The sequence below is a fragment of the Hevea brasiliensis genome, chromosome 9, assembly GCF_030052815.1.
Source record: "Hevea brasiliensis isolate MT/VB/25A 57/8 chromosome 9, ASM3005281v1, whole genome shotgun sequence".
Taxonomy (NCBI): domain Eukaryota; kingdom Viridiplantae; phylum Streptophyta; class Magnoliopsida; order Malpighiales; family Euphorbiaceae; genus Hevea; species Hevea brasiliensis.
The window spans coordinates 16,233,440-16,251,552 of record NC_079501.1 but is presented as its reverse complement, the minus strand read 5'-3'; the positions used below and the strand labels follow the sequence as shown (position 1 = coordinate 16,251,552).

At 32.8% G+C, this 18,113-nt stretch overlaps 3 protein-coding genes across 5 annotated transcripts; 2 read left to right on the top strand and 1 right to left on the bottom strand.

Annotated features, from left to right (window-relative positions):
• Window positions 1-294: 294 nt before the first annotated feature.
• On the top strand, window positions 295-4,945 carry LOC110632348 (protein CHAPERONE-LIKE PROTEIN OF POR1, chloroplastic). Of its 2 annotated transcripts, none has more exons than XM_021780552.2 (5): window positions 295-554; window positions 791-989; window positions 1,095-1,201; window positions 2,346-2,790; window positions 4,521-4,945. In XM_021780552.2, exons 2-5 carry the CDS (start codon window positions 844-846, stop codon window positions 4,675-4,677), a joined length of 855 nt encoding a protein of 284 aa, XP_021636244.2. In that variant the 5' UTR covers window positions 295-554; window positions 791-843; the 3' UTR covers window positions 4,678-4,945. The 2 variants fall into 2 exon arrangements, with proteins under 2 accessions (XP_021636244.2, XP_021636243.2); XM_021780551.2 differs by having other exon boundaries at window positions 302-554; window positions 837-989.
• A 137-nt stretch (window positions 4,946-5,082) lies between these two features.
• On the top strand, window positions 5,083-7,892 carry LOC110632343 (fructose-bisphosphate aldolase, chloroplastic-like). The gene is given in 4 exon segments (XM_058153164.1): window positions 5,083-6,481; window positions 6,483-6,597; window positions 6,821-6,902; window positions 6,905-7,892. Coding segments are annotated over 4 exon segments (480 nt in total). The 5' UTR covers window positions 5,083-6,428; the 3' UTR covers window positions 7,135-7,892.
• A 498-nt stretch (window positions 7,893-8,390) lies between these two features.
• LOC110632342 (probable serine protease EDA2) lies at window positions 8,391-16,123 on the bottom strand. Of its 2 annotated transcripts, XM_058153163.1 has the most exons (13): window positions 15,841-16,123; window positions 15,529-15,654; window positions 14,637-14,792; window positions 13,535-13,717; window positions 13,188-13,304; window positions 13,014-13,067; window positions 12,863-12,934; window positions 10,382-10,587; window positions 10,142-10,236; window positions 9,633-9,707; window positions 9,012-9,095; window positions 8,603-8,701; window positions 8,391-8,505 (listed from the first exon to the last, which is right to left on the bottom strand). In XM_058153163.1, exons 1-13 carry the CDS (start codon window positions 16,015-16,017, stop codon window positions 8,495-8,497), a joined length of 1,455 nt encoding a protein of 484 aa, XP_058009146.1. In that variant the 5' UTR covers window positions 16,018-16,123; the 3' UTR covers window positions 8,391-8,494. The 2 variants fall into 2 exon arrangements, with proteins under 2 accessions (XP_058009146.1, XP_058009145.1); XM_058153162.1 differs by having other exon boundaries at window positions 8,391-8,701; window positions 15,841-16,121.
• Between the last annotated feature and the right edge of the window lie 1,990 nt (window positions 16,124-18,113).

Here is an 18,113-nt window from a genome sequence, read left to right as displayed (position 1 = left end):
AAAATTTTTTCATACAAATTATTATTTATAAGTAAAAAATATTTATTTATAAAATTATTAATTTAATATATTTAAAATTAAAATTTGAATTAAATAATAATTATTTAAATAATATTGGAGTTATTTTAAAAACCGTGAAAGCCTATTATAGTCTAATCGTTTAGGATATGCGGCTCTCGCCCGCAAGACGGCGTTCGATTCCCTGCAACGGAATTGTTTTTTTCATAACATATGCGTGTTGTTCAAACTAAAAAACGACGTCGTCATCTTCATACTCTGGAACCATGAAAACGATATCGTATTAATAGACTAAACATTCGGTGGGGGCGATGCACCATCGCCGGCGCATCCATCACCAATAGGGGAGGCTCCCAATCGCATCAGACCCATAACCCAGTTCGCGCTTCAATTAAGCAGCAGGGTTTTAGTGTTTTCTAAGCCTTCCCTGTCCTCCTACTGTGTTAGCGCCAGGTCGGATATCAATCTAACAGCCCTCGCAATTACCAGATTATATCTATATAGTCTCTACTTTATCTCTAATTCCTCTTTATCAGGTAAATTATGCTTCTCGATTCTTTCTTAATTTTGGGTATCGCTGTTTCCAGTTAATTTTTCTGTTTTCTTGAAATTCAGTGGACAAAGGCTAGTCGAAATTGCATAGGATAGGATTTATCTAATGCCACTTATTTTATTATTGTTGTTGTTATTTGTTACTTCTGGCAAATTTTTGGACCCTCTGGGCAACTTTAAGTTTCCTGATTATATCGTCTCCATTGCATTTATAATGCAGCGGTTCTGTGACTGCTGACATTGGTTTGAGTTCCCTTTTGTGGCAGTGTCAAGATGACTGTATCTGGACTAACTGGTAGTCCCTCAAGGTGTTGTCCCCGGGTACCAGTGAATGGCTTAGGCTCATTTTGCAGGCCAAGGTCTGCTTTTCCTATTGCTGGAGAACCTAAAGATAAACTAAACTTTCTCCGTCTAGATAGGTATGTTGAGTTTATTTTGTCGGTATTAAACTCTGCATCACGCATCGGGTTTGTGTTTATAATGTTCTTTTTTTTTTCTTTTTCTTATATAATGGAATCACACAGATGTTATTGGTTTGGTTCTGTAAAAGGATGCAATGCAAAGCAAACTCTCCTGGTCAAGTGTGCAATGGATGCTTCCTATGGTGGTGACATGACAAATGATCAACCTGGTAATATTTAACTTTCTTGGTCATTTGAAGATCCTGGTATCTTTCTTCATGACTGTGTTGCTTAGATTCTTCGTAATTTTTAATACATAGATTTTCCATTTAGTATTCACAAGTAAATTGGTTAAGTTACATTCCTGCCTATCAAGTTTGTCCATAATTTCAGGTTACTACGATTTTTTTTTTTTTTCAGTGAAACTTACACTCCCATTCTACATCTTGTTTCTATTTTAACAATCAAGTCCAAATTCTGAGTATGTGTTGAAATTTCATATAATTAGTAATACCCAAAATACACAATAATTTTGTTGAATTAGTTCCAAATTTATAAATAAAATTCTTCTCATCACTAGTGTAGCCATTTTCTAGCGAATAGAATGTGCATTTCTTAACCTTAATATAATAATAATGACATTAATTTTCCTTTAAGCGCAATAAAGTCATTATGTTAATTTTCAATCACACATTTAAATAGAATGATATAATTTTAATTTTTATAAAACATTGTCCTGAACCTGAGGGATGGGTATGTAAATTTACCCAAGTGAATTACTAGTACATTACTACATTCTTTACCATCATAATTCAGTAGTCTATCCTAATGAGATGATGAGTATGTTGAAACATGATATTTGCCTACTTCACAAGTGGCTTTGATATCTTCATACTAGAGATAAAACCATGGAGTTATTATCCTAGATTCCAGTTGTGAAATCATGATGGCCCAAGAAGTGAGTAGCAGAAGGAATTTGTGGGGGAATATTGTCTTCTCAAACATTTAGAATGTCATTGTTATTAGAAATTTTGAACTTCACCTTTGGAGGGTTTTGTTAAGCAGATGTTGCATGGCTCTTTTGAGCCATTGTATTGGTGCTCATGTCTGCAATGCTTTTTCTGCTCTGTCAAACTTTCTTATGCCAAATTGTATAAAGTGTAAAAGTTATGAATGCTATTATTCTTACTTCCATTCCACAATGCTAATGACTGTTGGTTGGATAGTAAGCAATGTATCAATAGATGCTTGTTAAAAATCAATGGGTTTCTGATTTACTTTTTAATCTGACTGATTTTAGGTGGCGCTAGCGTATTATCATGTTTGATAGATACTATTAAAAATAGCATCATTCAAGTATTTTTTCAATTTCAGTTGTTTTTCCTAGAATTCATGTGAGGGACCCATACAAACGGCTTGGGATCAGCAGGGAGGCTTCTGAAGATGAAATTCAAGCTGCAAGGAACTTCCTTATACATAAATATGCTGGGCACAAACCCAGTGTGGATGCAATTGAAACTGCTCATGACAAAATAATCATGCAGAAGTTTTATGATAGGAAGAACCCAAAAATTGACATTCGGAAAAAGGTTAGGGAAATAAAGCAATCCCGAGTTGTGTTGGCTATTGCAAGCAGGTTTCAAACTCCATCGACACTTGTCATCATTAAAACATCAATTGCATTTTTAGTACTTGGAGTTCTCACTGTCCTCTTTCCAACTGAAGAAGGTCCAACCCTACAGGTAGCCATTTCCTTAATGGCTACTATATATTTTATATATGATCGGCTGAAGAGTAAAATCAGAGCCTTTCTTTATGGGTATGTTGATGATATTTTGTATCATTACTTTATAATTATTATTTTTTTGCTATTCTATCATTTTAAATCTATACCATATCTTCTGGAAATTCTGGGTATTGTGATTTTTACTTTTAGGGTAGTGATTTGACAATTATCATTCTAGAAATATTCCTTCACTACATCTAATTTTTCTGTTCAAATAAGTTAGCTGATATTCCAAATTTGGGTTTCATGAGTATTTTTATAATTTCTAGTTTTGCTAGAGCAGGTTGGTTATACGATTTCAGTTTTTCAGTAATGATTTTCACTTTGTGTCTTATTCTGAGTTCTTATAGGTTTAGGAAAGCATAAAAAGCTTGTTTATTTCTAAAAAAGAATTTTCTGTTTTCCATTTCCAGTTTTCATTTTCACTGGAAAATTTGTTCATTTTTATCTCTATTTTATGCTTGTTATTACTTAAGAAATTTTAACTGAATTAGGAAATTTTATTGTGTTAGTCAGTCATTCATGTTATAGTAGTAATAGTCATAGTGAGGTGATGATGGCATTGATAGTCATAGTGAGGTGATAGTTGTAAATGGTGGTGATGGGGTGGTCAAGGTGGCAGTGACAGTAGCTGCAATGGCGTTAGAGACAGTGGATGGTGATGACAATAATATTTGCAATAGTTATGATTTAAGTGGCATTAGGGCAATAACAAGGCCAGTAATGCTGGCAGTGATGGAGGTGATGCTAATGATAATTGTATGGTGTTGGTAGCAGTAGTTATGGAACTCGAGAGTGACAATTGTTGCAGTGGTTGTGGGGATTTTAGTGCTGGAGGTTTAGATGGTGGCAACACTAGTGGCAATCGATAGTGATGGTGTTGATGGTTGTACCAATGATGAAGATGTGATTGTGAAGCCATTGGTGACAACTAGAAGGTGACGTAGGCGTTAGCGATGGTGTTGTCAATGGTAGTTGTTCTTAGCAGATTGTGATGATGATTATTGTATGGTTAAAAATATATGTACAATGTTTTCAAAAAACAAGTAGAAAACCTGTGGAGTTTATAAAAGAAAATAGTTGAGAACAAGTTATAGCTGTTTTCAACACCAGTATAAATTTGTAAAACTGTTCCAATTGAATAGAGTAGTTTTCTGTTTCCATGGAAGAATTTACTAGAAACTGCTCCAGTTTTCACAAATGAACAGGCTTATTCTTTTCAGTTTCTTTGGAAGTGTAAGTCCTTGGAGGATTATTGGAATTCCAAATTTTGAAGGATTGGCGTTGCATAGAGTCCATAAATACTCATGCTTGTTATTCATTTTTCAGAAGATAAAAATTTCAACTGTCATGCTACTTTAAATTGTATGATGCAATTTAACTCTAAAGTGCAATGCTTAAGAGAACCTTGGGTGTAATGCCAAAGGACTTCAAAGTGTGATGCTAAGTATCTTTTATAATTTTTCTCTTATTTGTCACTTCAACTGGATTTGAATACTTGCAAACAGTTGCTTATTTCAGCCAACCAAAGTTAGTTTCAGTTATTTATTTTGAGTTTGTATGTGCATCCTAGCTTTCGAACTGACTCAAACCAGACCTAGAAGACAAAACCTGCAAGGTGTTTGTGCCAATAGTTCTAGAACATAACCTATCTTCATTTGTTTTTCCTCCTTAAAATGCATTCTCAAATCTTCTTTGCTGTTCAAGCCTGAGTTATGGAACAATAAAATGTTCTGAATCACAAGTTTGTTACTATGGTGCAGTGCTGGAGCTTTTATTTTCTCATGGCTGTTGGGAACGTTCTTGATGGTATCTGTGATTCCACCACTGCCTTTCATTAAAGGACTAAGGAGTTTTGAAGTTACTACTTCATTGGTAACTTATGTGCTACTTTGGGTTTCATCTGCCTATCTGAAGTAGTGCCAATTTTCTCCTAGTACTAGATCCCATTGCAAGAACTCAGTTTTGTTGTGACTTGTGAATGGTCAGTGGTTCATCAATCTTGCCTTGTTGCTTTAAGTTGCATCGTCTTCCTAACTGTAGCATCGTTGAGCATGTTAAATTTTTCGTGAATGTTCCATTAGGAAGAAAAGATTCGTGGAAATGACTGTTTTGCTCTTTAGAGAAAGGATGTAAAACTAGATGAAAGTAAAAGATGAATTTATGCATTTATTTCATGTTTCTTGCATTCTCCTTCCCATTCATATTTTTATCATTATTTTGTTGTCGTAACAAGTGATGTATCCCACAATCCATCCTGTGGTCGAGCATTATATTGTGGTTGATTTAGCGAGTTTCGTTTGCTTGTTGTGAGGCCACTTGGTGAGTGGTCTCCTATGATAATGCTACGGAAAGCTGTGTGTGGGGCTAAATTTGCTATTAAAAGCTTCTGTCTACTTTCTGGTTTACTTGAGCTGCGAAAAGGCACCTTCAACTGGTGGTTTAGGATGGCCTAATATGGTTTCTGTACTCCCTGAAGATCTTTATGGACCAATTTTGGACACATCAACAAAGGCTACTTCAATGTCTTATTGGGCGACTTGCTCTTTGCACTTTACTTCACTTCAGCCACATTTTATTATGTGTACAGGCACAGAATTGTGAGATCTTTTGGCCTGAGGGACCCCCTCTGTTTCCAGCAACACAACCCTTTTATCCACCACCTTTAGTAGTGTCAAGTTCGTTGTTTTCTGTCCATCAATTGCTTTGGTTTTGTAGGAAGAACTAATCAATGATCTGATTCCATTCTTCGATGAAGGCTAAACAAATTATGATAGAATAATCCTTTAATGTTGAATAAATAATTTAATTTCGAATTGAATCTTATATAGGTATAATTATTCTATAGAATTATTATTTCACAATTTTGATTTTTATTCAAATTTTAAATACATAATAATTGTGAAAAATACAAAATTTATAAAATATAAATTTTATTTTATTTTATTCTATTATTTTTCGTGAACGGAATGAAGTGTACCCTCTGCAAATTGGACTTGTGGTGTTGATTGTAATAGTCATTGAACGGAATGAAGTGTACCCGCCGCAAATTAGACTTGTGGTGTTGATTGTAATGATCATTCTTAATAACCCAATTCACAAACATTTGGCATCATCCCTTGTTTTTGTAAATTACCCATTCCACTGGAATTTGACTCAAATTTACGACACATTTTGCTATGAAAATTTTCATATATACAACAAAGCACCGTCTTTTTTGTTCTTCGCTGTACATCTTTGTTGGGTGTACAAATACTGCTCCTAAAAAATGATACATTTGTACACATCTTGCCTCTTGGCCGATTTTATTCCTCAGTAGAAAGGACAAATGAAGAGAATACATACCTTATTCATTTATTAACCTCAAAAATATCTTAGGAATAGGGATTTCCAATTTTTTCTTTCTTTTCAAAAATTGGGAGAGTACCCAACCTCTAATTTTCAGACTCATTTTCATCGGTCCCTATATCAGCAATGAAGACGTATCCTGCCAAGTAAACACTTATCGTCCTACTTGGCAATCATTGCACTACAGCCCCAAATGAGATATCATGGCTAAGGATTTACAATTATAAATGTTGTGAAATAGAGCAATGTGTTTGCGTTGAATACAGCCTCACTGAGCTCAAGGGAAAGAAGACATACCCCAAAGCCTTAATACTCCTACAGAGATGGCCTCTGCTTCTCTCCTTAAAACCTCACCTGTTCTAGACAAGTCAGAGTGGCAAGGGTCAGGCTATTCGCCAACCTTCTGCCTTTATGGTTAGGTGTCACCCTGTCGCGTCGTCTGCCCTCTGCGTCCGTTCTAGCTCATATGCTGATGAGCTAGTCAAGACTGCGGTATCTCTTAACTCTATTCATTTTTTTTTATTTAATTAGTACTAGCATGCAAAATTTTCTTCATGTAATCTAATGCTTTAAGGTAGAACTTACTTGTGAGTACAACTTGATGATAAGAAATGATTCGGATATTCAAATCTCAATCAGCAATATATTTTCAGTTTTTGACAAGAAACAAATTCCATTTACTGAGACGAGATGGGAATTGTTGAAATGTGTGTAGAAAACTATTGCATCTCCAGGCCGTGGAGTCTTGGCCATGGATGAGTCAAATGCCACTTGTGGTAAGCGCTTGGCCTCAGTTGGGCCAACACTGAGGCTAACCGCCAGGCGTATAGGACCCTGCTTGTTACTGCCCCTGGCCTTGGCCAATGTGTTTCTAGTGCTATTCTCTTTGAGGAGACTCTCTACCAATCTACCACCGATGGAAAGAAGATGGTTGATGTGCTTGTCGAGCAAAACATTGTTCCAGGCATAAAGGTTGACAAGGTTAAGGTACTCTATTCAATGTGCATTTTGTATGTGATTGTGGTTTGATAGTTTGCTAGGATACTGAGAGATGGATGATGAACGGGTACTACCGGGTCTGGTTCCTCTGGTTGGTTCCAATGATGAATCTTGGTGCCAAGGTCTTGATGGCCTTGCCTCCCGCTCTGCTGCATACTACCAATAGGGTGCTCGTTTTGCCAAATGGTAATTCATTCTTATCCTGCTGCAAACTACTTAGTTGAATTTCTTCTATTTCTATTTATATTTATAAGATCCAGTGGCATGTGTTTGTGTTTATATTTATACATGTTGATGGGTTTTAATCATGATTGCCACTAAGTGAAATTTTGTGAGGACATAAAAGTCGTACTGTGGTGAGCATTCCCAATGGCGCCCATCTGCATTTGCAGTGAAGGAAGCAGCCTGGGGTCTAGCTCGCTACGCTTCCATTTCTCAGGTAAACACAACATAAAATCAACTGCCGTCTGATTTATCAACTTTGGCAAATACACAGGCGAGGGAGAGTCAGAAGAAGCCAAGAAACGAAGGTTTGTTAAGGGTTATGTTTATTGGGCCGTTAGAACCAGTGGGTAGAAGAAATGATGTTGATGAGGATAGTTATCATCAAGAAGGAAAAACCATTTTCTATTCTTGTAGCCCATGGAGACTCCTTTTGTTTATAGCACGTTCATGGTTTTGAGGATGCGTGTGCAGATTACCTTTGCAATGTAATTGTTACCTGGGAATTCATCTTGGCACCTAAAAATTGCAATGTTTGAAATGTGCAGTTCTAAATGTTTTTGGAAGTTTCTGTGGTACAACGAACGGGGATGCAACTTTCAGTGATGCTTGAAAATGTAGTAGGTTTACCAGCTGAAAAGAAGGCAGAGACCTTCAAGAGGCTCAGGAATACCTTGATTATTAGAAATTATACGAGGAGTTATACTTCTACTATTAAACAATACCCACTACGATGTGACTAAAAGTTCAGTCCAATTTCCTAACAAGGAAAAGATTTGCCTTTTCACCTCACAATTTGGTAGTTAGAGGAGTCTGACCTAACCACAAATACCCCATATTCTGATTGAATCCTGCAATGTAACCAGACATGCTTCTGAAAGATCTTTTACACTATATATCTAATCCCTAAGTTGGTTCTGGTATATTGTCGGGAGGCACCGGAAATTATTACTTGAAAAGGAATTTTGATCATAAAGATTATATTGACAGGTACAAGTTAACCCTAGAAGGGTCAACATTCATTCTGATTGAAATCATTAACATGACCTAAACAGTGTACTCTGGAAGTCTAATCAAATTCCTTTATTTAGGAAATAACAGACAAGTGCCACAAACAAAACCTAAGCAGTCTACTACACAAGTCTGCTTGAATTCCTTCATAGATGAGCTACTTAACATCTGTTGAGAAGATAATACATGAGATCAAGGTTAGTTTATTGACCAATTCACATCTTTATGCATCTCTGCTCTAAACTGGATCATATGTAACTCCTACCGCTAGCATGGCACTCGGACAGCCATAAGTCTATTTGTTCAATGACCTGCTGCCTTACTTTGTGAACTGCTTCTGGAGAACTACAGTTTTGGGCATTACCTGAAATGGAACAACTATTTCAGAAGACTGAAGAGCAAACTATCACTGTTGAAGCTGGAAAAAAAGGTCAAGGATATATATTCTAAATATATTTTGAAGGATGCTAGTAAGACAGTGTTACAGATAAAATTTCCAGCTTTATTGTGGTCCAAATCTTTTAAGAAAATTTTAAAGATTTTTGGCTTCTAGCAGCCAACAATGAAATTTTTTGAGAAGACAATAAGCCCGTTTATGATCCTGTGCCAGATTTTCAACATAAATTATACATACAGTTATTTAAAAAGAAAAAAAGGAGGAAAACTATACATACCTTCAAGGCTCAAAGGAGCTTGGGGACATCCTCGCATATCAGTACCGTGACCACAATTATGACATGTGATTACATATGAAGGCACTGCAGAGTTTAAAAGAAAGTTCTTGATCAATACTTATGACAATGAATGCATTTTCTGAATATTAGTGTCACAGGATGCTGCATCATGGTTCTGCATATCATGTCTCCAGATCATTTGTGTATAACTTTTCTAAAAGTCAAAATAGCAGCAACTCGTACAAGCGTTCAACAAGCATGAACCAGAAGAGATGATGAAAAAATTAATTACATCTAAAGGGTGCATTAGAAGAGCTCAGATGGCAAATCCAACTAAAATGGTATCTAATCCAAGTTCAAATATGTGGCAGAAGTGCAATACTGCACACAATTCAGGAACTTATGAAGCAGGGCCCCAATAACTGAAAATTTCATATGATGACAAGGTGGACTACAAATTGATTTTAGACATTAAGATGCAATCCACCACAGCTGTTGTTGAGTTGAGCACAATAATGAGAGATTGATTTTGTTCCTATGAAAATAATGCCTACTCCACACCCCTCTCCCACTTTTCTTTCCCCAGGGATTAGATTCTGAAATAAGTTATTGAAAACTTACTATCAGAAGATGAAAACTGCTTTGATGCATGACGCCAAGGATCTTGGGAACCATTTGTAAAAACAATTTTGGAGCCTGCAAAGATACAAAAGCTATCATAAATGCAAATATTTATGGTGGTTTTGTTAAGGCAACAACAATATAGTGAAGATCAACAGCATATTTATAACTAATCATTTTTCCACTTAAATGCAACACAATTTTTATCTTCCAAAGCTTCCAATGCTTCACACTAGAATCCTTTCTTTCTGAAGTATTTACTAGTTTATTCTTCAGCAGATATAGCATATTTATTCTGGAAACAAGAACTTGGTCTAATACCCAGGGATTTAATTTTCGTTTCAAAACTTAACTAGTTGTTTTAAAAAAAGCGAGAAATTACATCACAAGCCATCCAACATGGTACACAGAAATAAGACGAACATGCACAGTGAACAATACATATATTTTGACACAAAAAGTAAAATAAATAAATGAATAAAACAACATAAAATGGTCAACATCTGGACCTGCAATTTTTGTGCCCCCATAGTATATATTTGTTACATCAACCTCAGGATATATGCCTTCGCCAAAAACATTCTTACATAGGTCCAAATGGTATCTGCAACATGAATAACAATTTTGTAGATAGAAAAGGAGTATAGTAAGCCAAACACTACCATTTTTTATGTTTAATATATATGCTAGACATATAGAGAATCTAAACATATATGGAACATACAGAACATAAAGGATTAAAAAAGTGCCTTGTGTCAACTTTTGAGGAGCGAATACTGTCATTTGAGGGTGCCACTTGAAAATATGCAACTTCAGTGCAAACTTGGAACCACCATAACCGATCAGAACTATTTTCAGTAACAGCAGTGTCTTTCAAATTTTTTTGATTATATGTTTGAACACTGACGCCAAAACTTCCCATGTAGCACTCTTTAACATATTTGGCATAAGCTTCCTGCCATAAAATGTTCCATCAATTTGGCATTTGAAGCATATTTAACAACTAAAGAAAAATGTCATCATGATTCACATTCTATTATCATGTTCAAAGAGAAAGGGGTAAAAAATGATATAATCCTAGTAAGAATTAGAAAATACAGGCAACACAGAACAGAAACTAGTAATTCATAAATCTTGAGCTATCCTATAAACCTTCATAATTTTTTGGTTTTTGAAGTTTTTCAAAGTAAGGTTTTTCATGGTCTTTAAACTTTCATAATTTTTTGGTGTTTGGGAGAAAAGAAAGGTTTTTTTTAAAGTATTTGGAGGTTTCGAAGAGAAAACCTAGTTACCCACCAATTGGTAGGTTGAAAATGGAGGTTTTTGGAGGTTTTCAAAAACCTCCAAAAACCATATTTTAAAAAACCTTCTATCCTGCCAAACACAAGTTCAAAGTTTTTAAATTTTGAAAAACCTTGCATTACTTTAAAAAACCTAATCCCAAACAAAAGGTTAGTGCATATTTGGTATAGCGTAATTGAATGTAATTTAATGTAGTGAAATGAATTTTTAGTTCATTGTTGTATTGAATTTTCATTTCATTGCAACCTACTCAACATGCACTTAGCCAATAGCCAAAGCAATCAAACAATTAAGTCCAAGAGAACATTATTGACAGATTAAGTTCTTGGAAGATTATTGAGCAATTAATCCATTTTGGGCAGTGGAATCAACATGATGACAAATATTTTTTGCCAACATAGAAAGCATCCTCAAATCATAATTTTGTAAGCATCTAAACTGATGCAAGGACCACATTTAAAGAATGATACAAGGAATGTACTAGACTAAAAGTCCAGCAAGAATCACTTAATTCACTGCATGGCAAATTAATTGTCCAAGATTGATTATCTAATCCATCATTTAGTTCTCAATGGGACATGCCAATATGGCATTAGGCCATATGCAAATTCTCACTGCATCTCACAGATTAATTTAGCCAATCCCCAGTAGCGAGATTGATAAAGTGCTCAACTTCTACAAAAAGTATATGCAAGAAAACTAGAACCAAGCCCAAGATGGTTCATTGATGAATTACAAATGGCCCCCTGTTACTTGCCAAAATATACAGTTATACACTCAGTATACTCTCAGGTACTCACTTTTCTCAATGCAAATTGTATGCTACTTAAATTTTCAAGTTTCTTACATCTTTTTTTGGTACAATGGAATTTTTAAAAGTAAAAAGGCCTGCAAAGGCTTGAAACCCTTGACCACCTACAGTACAAGGTAAGCACAAAATCATTGGGTTATTAGCCCAATGATCAAATTTCTTATACTCTAATTCTTCTGCTAAAATGAAAACTTTACTCTCCAATTTCTTAAATGGAATAACCTTTTAGCCCCTAACATTTAAATGAAACAACTTCAATCCCTATGTTTTTATACATTATACCTAAGACTGAGCAGAATTCAGTTCAAACCGAAAAACCGAACCGAACCGAGTTAATTTGGTTCAATCGGTTCGGTTTTAAAATTAAATCGATTCGGTTCGGTTTTAAATTATAAAAATTTCGGTTATTTCGGTTCGGTTTTGAAAAAAAAAATCGGTTAAACCGAACCGAACCGAATAGTAATTTATATAGTCAAATCAAATTAAATCGAACCGAATCGATTTTTGAATTGATTTATTTTTATGAAAAATTTATGAATTATATTTAATTTTATATATATTAATTATTTAATTTTATTGATTAATGGTTATTAGGTTCAAACCAAAGTTAAAATTAGACCAAATAACTTGAAAATCAAGTCTAAATTCAAAAATCAATAAAAAATCAAACCGATCGGTTTAAACAGAACCGAACTGAAATAAAACGGTTCGGTTCGATTCGGTTTTTCACCCATTTTCGGTTGGGTTCGGTTTGGTTTCTAAAATTTACGGTTCGATTTTTGTAATTTAATTCGGTTCGGTTCGGTTCAGTTTGAACCGAATGCTCACCCCTAATTATACCTTTTAATCCTCTTCAATCCGGAGTAAAGAGAATAATATATGTAAGCCATTACTTGGTATGATATATGAGAAATCAAGGATTAAAAGTTTGTTTCATTTAAAAAGTGCGGGATTAAAGCATAATTGAAAAACTGAAGTGCAGTGGATTTGAACAGTCAAGGACAAACAATTCACTTTAACAAAAAATAAAATTTCAAGCGTACATTTTATCAAATTTTAGAGAGACTTTTGTGATTTACCCTAAAGAACGATGTCAAGTAAAGAAAGTAAGGCTTACCACTAAATCCTTTCCAGCCTTCTTTGCTTCAACAAGAGGGGAGCATAATTTATCTGGATTCCCATATTGAAACTGCAAAATTAGGATACCAACATAATAAATAACAAGATTTGGTAGTAAGCAACAAACTCAAAAAGGAAATAACACCTACTGCTGTAACAGCTGCATCTGCCAGGAAATACAGGAAATCACCATCAATTTCAAGCTGCAAAAGAAAAGGTAAACCTGTGAGATGAGGAACATAAATAAGACTTCATCAAGTCAGTAGTTCATCTCATTGTGCGGGTTCTGAAACAATGAATTATTACAAGGATACAAAGCAAACCTGAGCTGCATCAAATAATGTTTTTACTGCATTTCTGTTTGATGCCAGCCTTTCTTCTACAAGTCGAGTACTTTCTTGTAATGCAGCTTTACATTCAGCACCAGCTGACTCACCAATCTGGCAAAAAAGTACATAGGGGCACAAAAGGCTTACAGGAAAGCAGATGCAGACAAAAATTTTCATGATGTAGAACCATTTTTCTCATAGAAATGTAGAACCATTTCTTAAACAGGGGGGCGGGGTGCTGAACATATTACAGAGAGATAAACTGAAAAATAAAAGCCTGCACAAGGACATCTTACAAGACGTATTTGATGTTTATCCTACAGAATCAACATTGTGTTCACCTGCTGATCAAATTCAGTGAAGTTGTAAACAGCATGAACAACTGCAGAACTTGCAAGACTTCCACATGTTAAATGGGGAAACTTAAGACGAAACCATGCACTGAGAGCTCCAGAGTACGATATTCCAAAAACAAACCATGGATTTTCCACATTTGTTCTATTGAGCTTCAAGTTTAGTGATTCCTACACAAGGAAAAAGAAAAATTGGACTGCACTAATGAATGATAATCATAGTTATGCTCCTCAAGGACAAACAAATTAACAAAATCATTTTCAACCTAGAATAGAAAGCCAATTTAACAACTCCTGCACAAATTCAGGAATATGGTAAAGCGTTGCTTTGATGTATATACAGTGAGTTAATATCTTGAAGATCTAGAATGGTCATTTCTCTATGTGTTTGGAATTGGAAAGCTGTCGATGCAAACATTTAATTCATACCATCTATTTGCCAAAGTCTCATGTTTGGAAACCTCTATAAGTGATAGAATTCAATCTTGAGGGGTTACAATGTGGCATTGTGCAAGAATTCAGTTCCTTCGGTTTAGTAGAGGTGAGCCTATTACTGAAAAAGCACAAGTACTCTTGAAAGCACCTTTGTTACATTATAAATATAAGGAACTAAAAGAATTAAATTCACTTTTCAATTATTCCAAATATCTATTAATAGAACGAGTTTAATTTTATCACATGTTTGTTACAAACGGGTTGCATACTTTCATTTAAGCATCGTTGCAATCTTCCATACATAACCATAACAATATGGTATGCATGGTGCACATAAATGGATTTTGAAGGAGCATCTGCACTTGTAGTTTGCTAAGATTAATAAGAACAGCATATGAAAAGAACAAAACTCTAGAACAAGCAGGTATTGCAATTATGCTAGGATTGCAGCAAAGTAAAATGCATGACTAAAATAAATCTGATTCCACACTTCTTCACTACATTGGGTTGATCTTGATTTCACTCATATAGGTTAAGACAGAGAGAGGCAACTAAGGTATCGAATGGATTCATTAAGGAATGTCTTCAGTCTTCACCTACATGATGATATTTAAAATGGGAAAAGAAATGTTTAGGAAATTACAATATAACTTGCCTGAAAATGCTGACGGAAAACAGCCAAGTCAAAAAGCGCCTGCTTGGATGAAAGATATCTCAAATTCTTTGTCTCAGTAGATTTGAACGGTGTGCTTTTACCATAATAACGATGCTCAAGTGAAACAATGGCTGCTCCAAACTTTTTAGCCAAAACCTGCGTAAGATAACAAGGTTTGATATTAAAATTTTCCCTTCTTCATAAGAACCAAAAAGATCCAATTTTTATCACAACAAATATAAAATGCCAGGAATTTAGTGATAGCGTAGCTAGTTAAAAGGTAACAACTTCAGGCATGGCTAGCTCCCATTGTGTGACAGGCAGTGTGTACAAGGCCTGGGAACGAATTCACCACTGTATGGTTGACCGGTGATCATTAGAGATTCCGGCTTCCGCCTTCATGCAGGCAAGTTGCAGCCTGTAATCCGAACTGAGGATGGGTTTATTCTTAACAACAGGGCTTGGAGATTTCCTGATTCATCATGCTATTGCTCTAGGTTTACATACAACCACATTGATCTTAGTAAAAGGAGCTTTAGATGCACGCATAGCAAAATATTTCGCGATCCCAATACACCTGATGCCAAATAGCTGCCAAGAAGCACTAGCCATACAACACAATATGCACTTATTTTGCATAGCACAATTCATATTTATCTCTTGTATTATTATTGTTATATGAATATAAATAGGGGAAAGTCCTATAAGGGTAGTGATTCACACCCTTCTCACATTTACAACTTATGGGATTTGTTAAATGCAGCTGTATAAACATAATATGATTGGAAACGCTCAAAATTGACCGTCAGCGGACTTGAGTGAATCTTTAAAAATCGACTCTAAACACCCAACATACCTATTAAAGCAACATTTCCAAACCTAAGAAACTTACATTGAGGTAGTCATTGGCTATGCCATTGCATGAAGATTCACCACAAATTTTCAAAAAAATGGGTCCATCTGGAACTCTGAAATACTCAAGAAATTCATAGTATCGCTGCTTAAACTGACGGTGATCCTACAAATGAAAAAAAAAAAAGAAAAGAAAAAGCTCATGAGCTCAAATCTCCGATCCATTTGATAATTTATAAACCGTAAAGAACAAGAAATTGAACACAAAATCTATTGGTTAGCTGCGAATTCACTAGCCACTTCGTGAACTTGAAAAAAATAAAAAGTAAAAAGAGGGAGAAATAGAAGGTACATGAGGAGAATAGTGATCGAGAATCTGATTGAACCAGAGCTCTTCAGTGGTCAAGTACTTGTTGCTTTCGGACAATCTCTGAAGCAGCGAACGAGGTGCAGAAAAGACATAAGACACAGTCGAGAGAATCAACAAGGATGAGAGCCACAAAGCTATGGAAGACAGCCTCATCGTCATCGTCCCTATTGCTTGCTTGCTATTTGTTTCTCAGGTTGGTGGTTGTTTCTCTTGCCCAAGGATTCCTTAACCAGGAAGTCGGTGTGGTGTTCTTTTTCCCTTTTTTATTATTCCCTATAAAAAACAATTAAAATAGCTTAATAATAATTATAATCAAAATTTTTGTTCACAGAGATTTTAGGTTACAGGATATATCAGGCAGAAATTTTGGGTATATTTAGTATTCCTCTTAATATATATATATATATATATATATATATTAAAAGAGATAAAAAAAATTTTATATCAAATTTAACTATGTCATCGTATTATCTTTAATTAAAAAATATTATTTTTAATTAAAAAAATTTTAATATTATAATTTAAAATTTTAAAATTTTAAAACATTCATAATAAATTTTGATCAAATCAACCGATAATTATTCTCAAATCAATAATTTTAATAATTATTTTTTTTAATCACCGTGAGTTATTCTTTACTTATAATAACAATAATTATTATTATTATTAAATTATTTTAAAATATTAAAAATAAAATTATATTAAAATAAATTAAAATTTATTAAATATATAAAAGGAATGTAAAATTTTTAAATATTAATTTTTCTTTAAAGTAAATATAAATATTAATTTATTATCATTGACGTTTTCAAATTAAAGATTATGAAATATTATAATATGTGATAATTATATTTAGTAATTTTATATTATAGCTGTTTAAAAAATATAAAAAAATTTAACATTAATTTTTTTAATAAAAATTAAAAATTAATAGATAGACATTACTTTTAATAATTAGATATATTTAAAAAAAATTAATCATTAATTTCTTATAAAAATTTAAATATTTCTTAATATTTGGTTCAAATTTGAAGCATATATTTTAAAAGAAATTAAACTTTCAATTTTGACAATAATTAGAGAGTCATGATAATATTTATTGAATTTTAAAATTAAACGTCTTGAGTTAATAAATTATTAACAATTAAATATTAAATTTAATTATAGTAAATGTGTTTAAAAATATTCAACTGAACGATTTTAATTTTCCTTTAAAATAAAAATTAATTTTCATTTTACTGATATTGTTATTTTTCAAATTAAAAATTAGGACACCTCATAATGAATGACATTTATATTTGTTAATTAATATTTTTCTATTATTTAAATTTGAAAGATGAAATTAATTAAGAGTTATATTTAAAAAATTAAATTATGCAATAATTGTATGTTACAAGTGTTTAGAAAATACAAAAAATTTATTTTCAATAAATTTATTAAAAATTATCCCTTGGCATAAATATAATAGATTTAAAGTTCTATCTATTTTGTATTTATTTTACGAAAATTTAGACCACTTATTTTTTATTAGAAAGTGAAAATGGAATTTATATAAAATTAGCATATATGTTTGTTGAGTATAATTAATAAATTAATATAATTGACTCTTAGTTTTTCCTATATCTAATTAAATTGAGCTTTTAAAATATTTGAAATAATAATAATAATAATAATAATAATAATAATAATAATAATAATTACTTATTATAGTATTAAAATGTAATAATTAAATAATTTATAATTTATATATACATAATTAGATAATTAATAACTTAATCATAATTTAGAGAAATTATATAATTAATTAGTAAAAAATAGAGAGAAGTTAATGAAATTATATATATATATATATATATATATATATATATATATATATATATATATATATATATATATATATATATATATATATATGATTTTAAAAATTTTCTAAAAAATAATAAAACAATATAACATGATTAATATTAATCAAAGTAATAATACTAATTATTTATTTAAAAAATATTAATTATTTATTAATTATACTATAAAAAATAAAAAAAATTAAATTAAATATTAATATAAATTTTTTGTTTACCATTTCCACAATTATTATTATATAGCATTAATATTTTTTTTGAGAGAAAATAAAATTTAATATTTCATTAATAAGAATAATAAGATGAGTACAATATTATATTTTCGTAAGAGAAAAAAAATACAAATATAGATAATTAAAATATTATATTTGGATAACTGATCCTTATTGATTTTGG

What these genes read in the sequence shown, in the direction of transcription:
- LOC110632348 (XM_021780552.2), top strand. Translation starts at nt 844, where the DNA reads ATGACTGTATCTGGACTAACTGGTAGTCCCTCAAGGTGTTGTCCCCGG. An exon ending in CATGACAAATGATCAACCTG is followed by an intron (nt 1,202 to 2,345) that starts GTAATATTTAAC and finishes TTTCAATTTCAG; the next exon opens with TTGTTTTTCCTAGAATTCAT. An exon ending in ATCAGAGCCTTTCTTTATGG is followed by an intron (nt 2,791 to 4,520) that starts GTATGTTGATGA and finishes ACTATGGTGCAG; the next exon opens with TGCTGGAGCTTTTATTTTCT.
- LOC110632342 (XM_058153162.1), bottom strand. Translation starts at nt 16,017, where the DNA reads ATGACGATGAGGCTGTCTTCCATAGCTTTGTGGCTCTCATCCTTGTTG. An exon ending in TAGCCAATGACTACCTCAAT is followed by an intron (nt 14,793 to 15,528) that starts GTAAGTTTCTTA and finishes TATCTTACGCAG; the next exon opens with GTTTTGGCTAAAAAGTTTGG. An exon ending in GCAGTTTTCATCTTCTGATA is followed by an intron (nt 9,096 to 9,632) that starts GTAAGTTTTCAA and finishes TAAACTCTGCAG; the next exon opens with TGCCTTCATATGTAATCACA.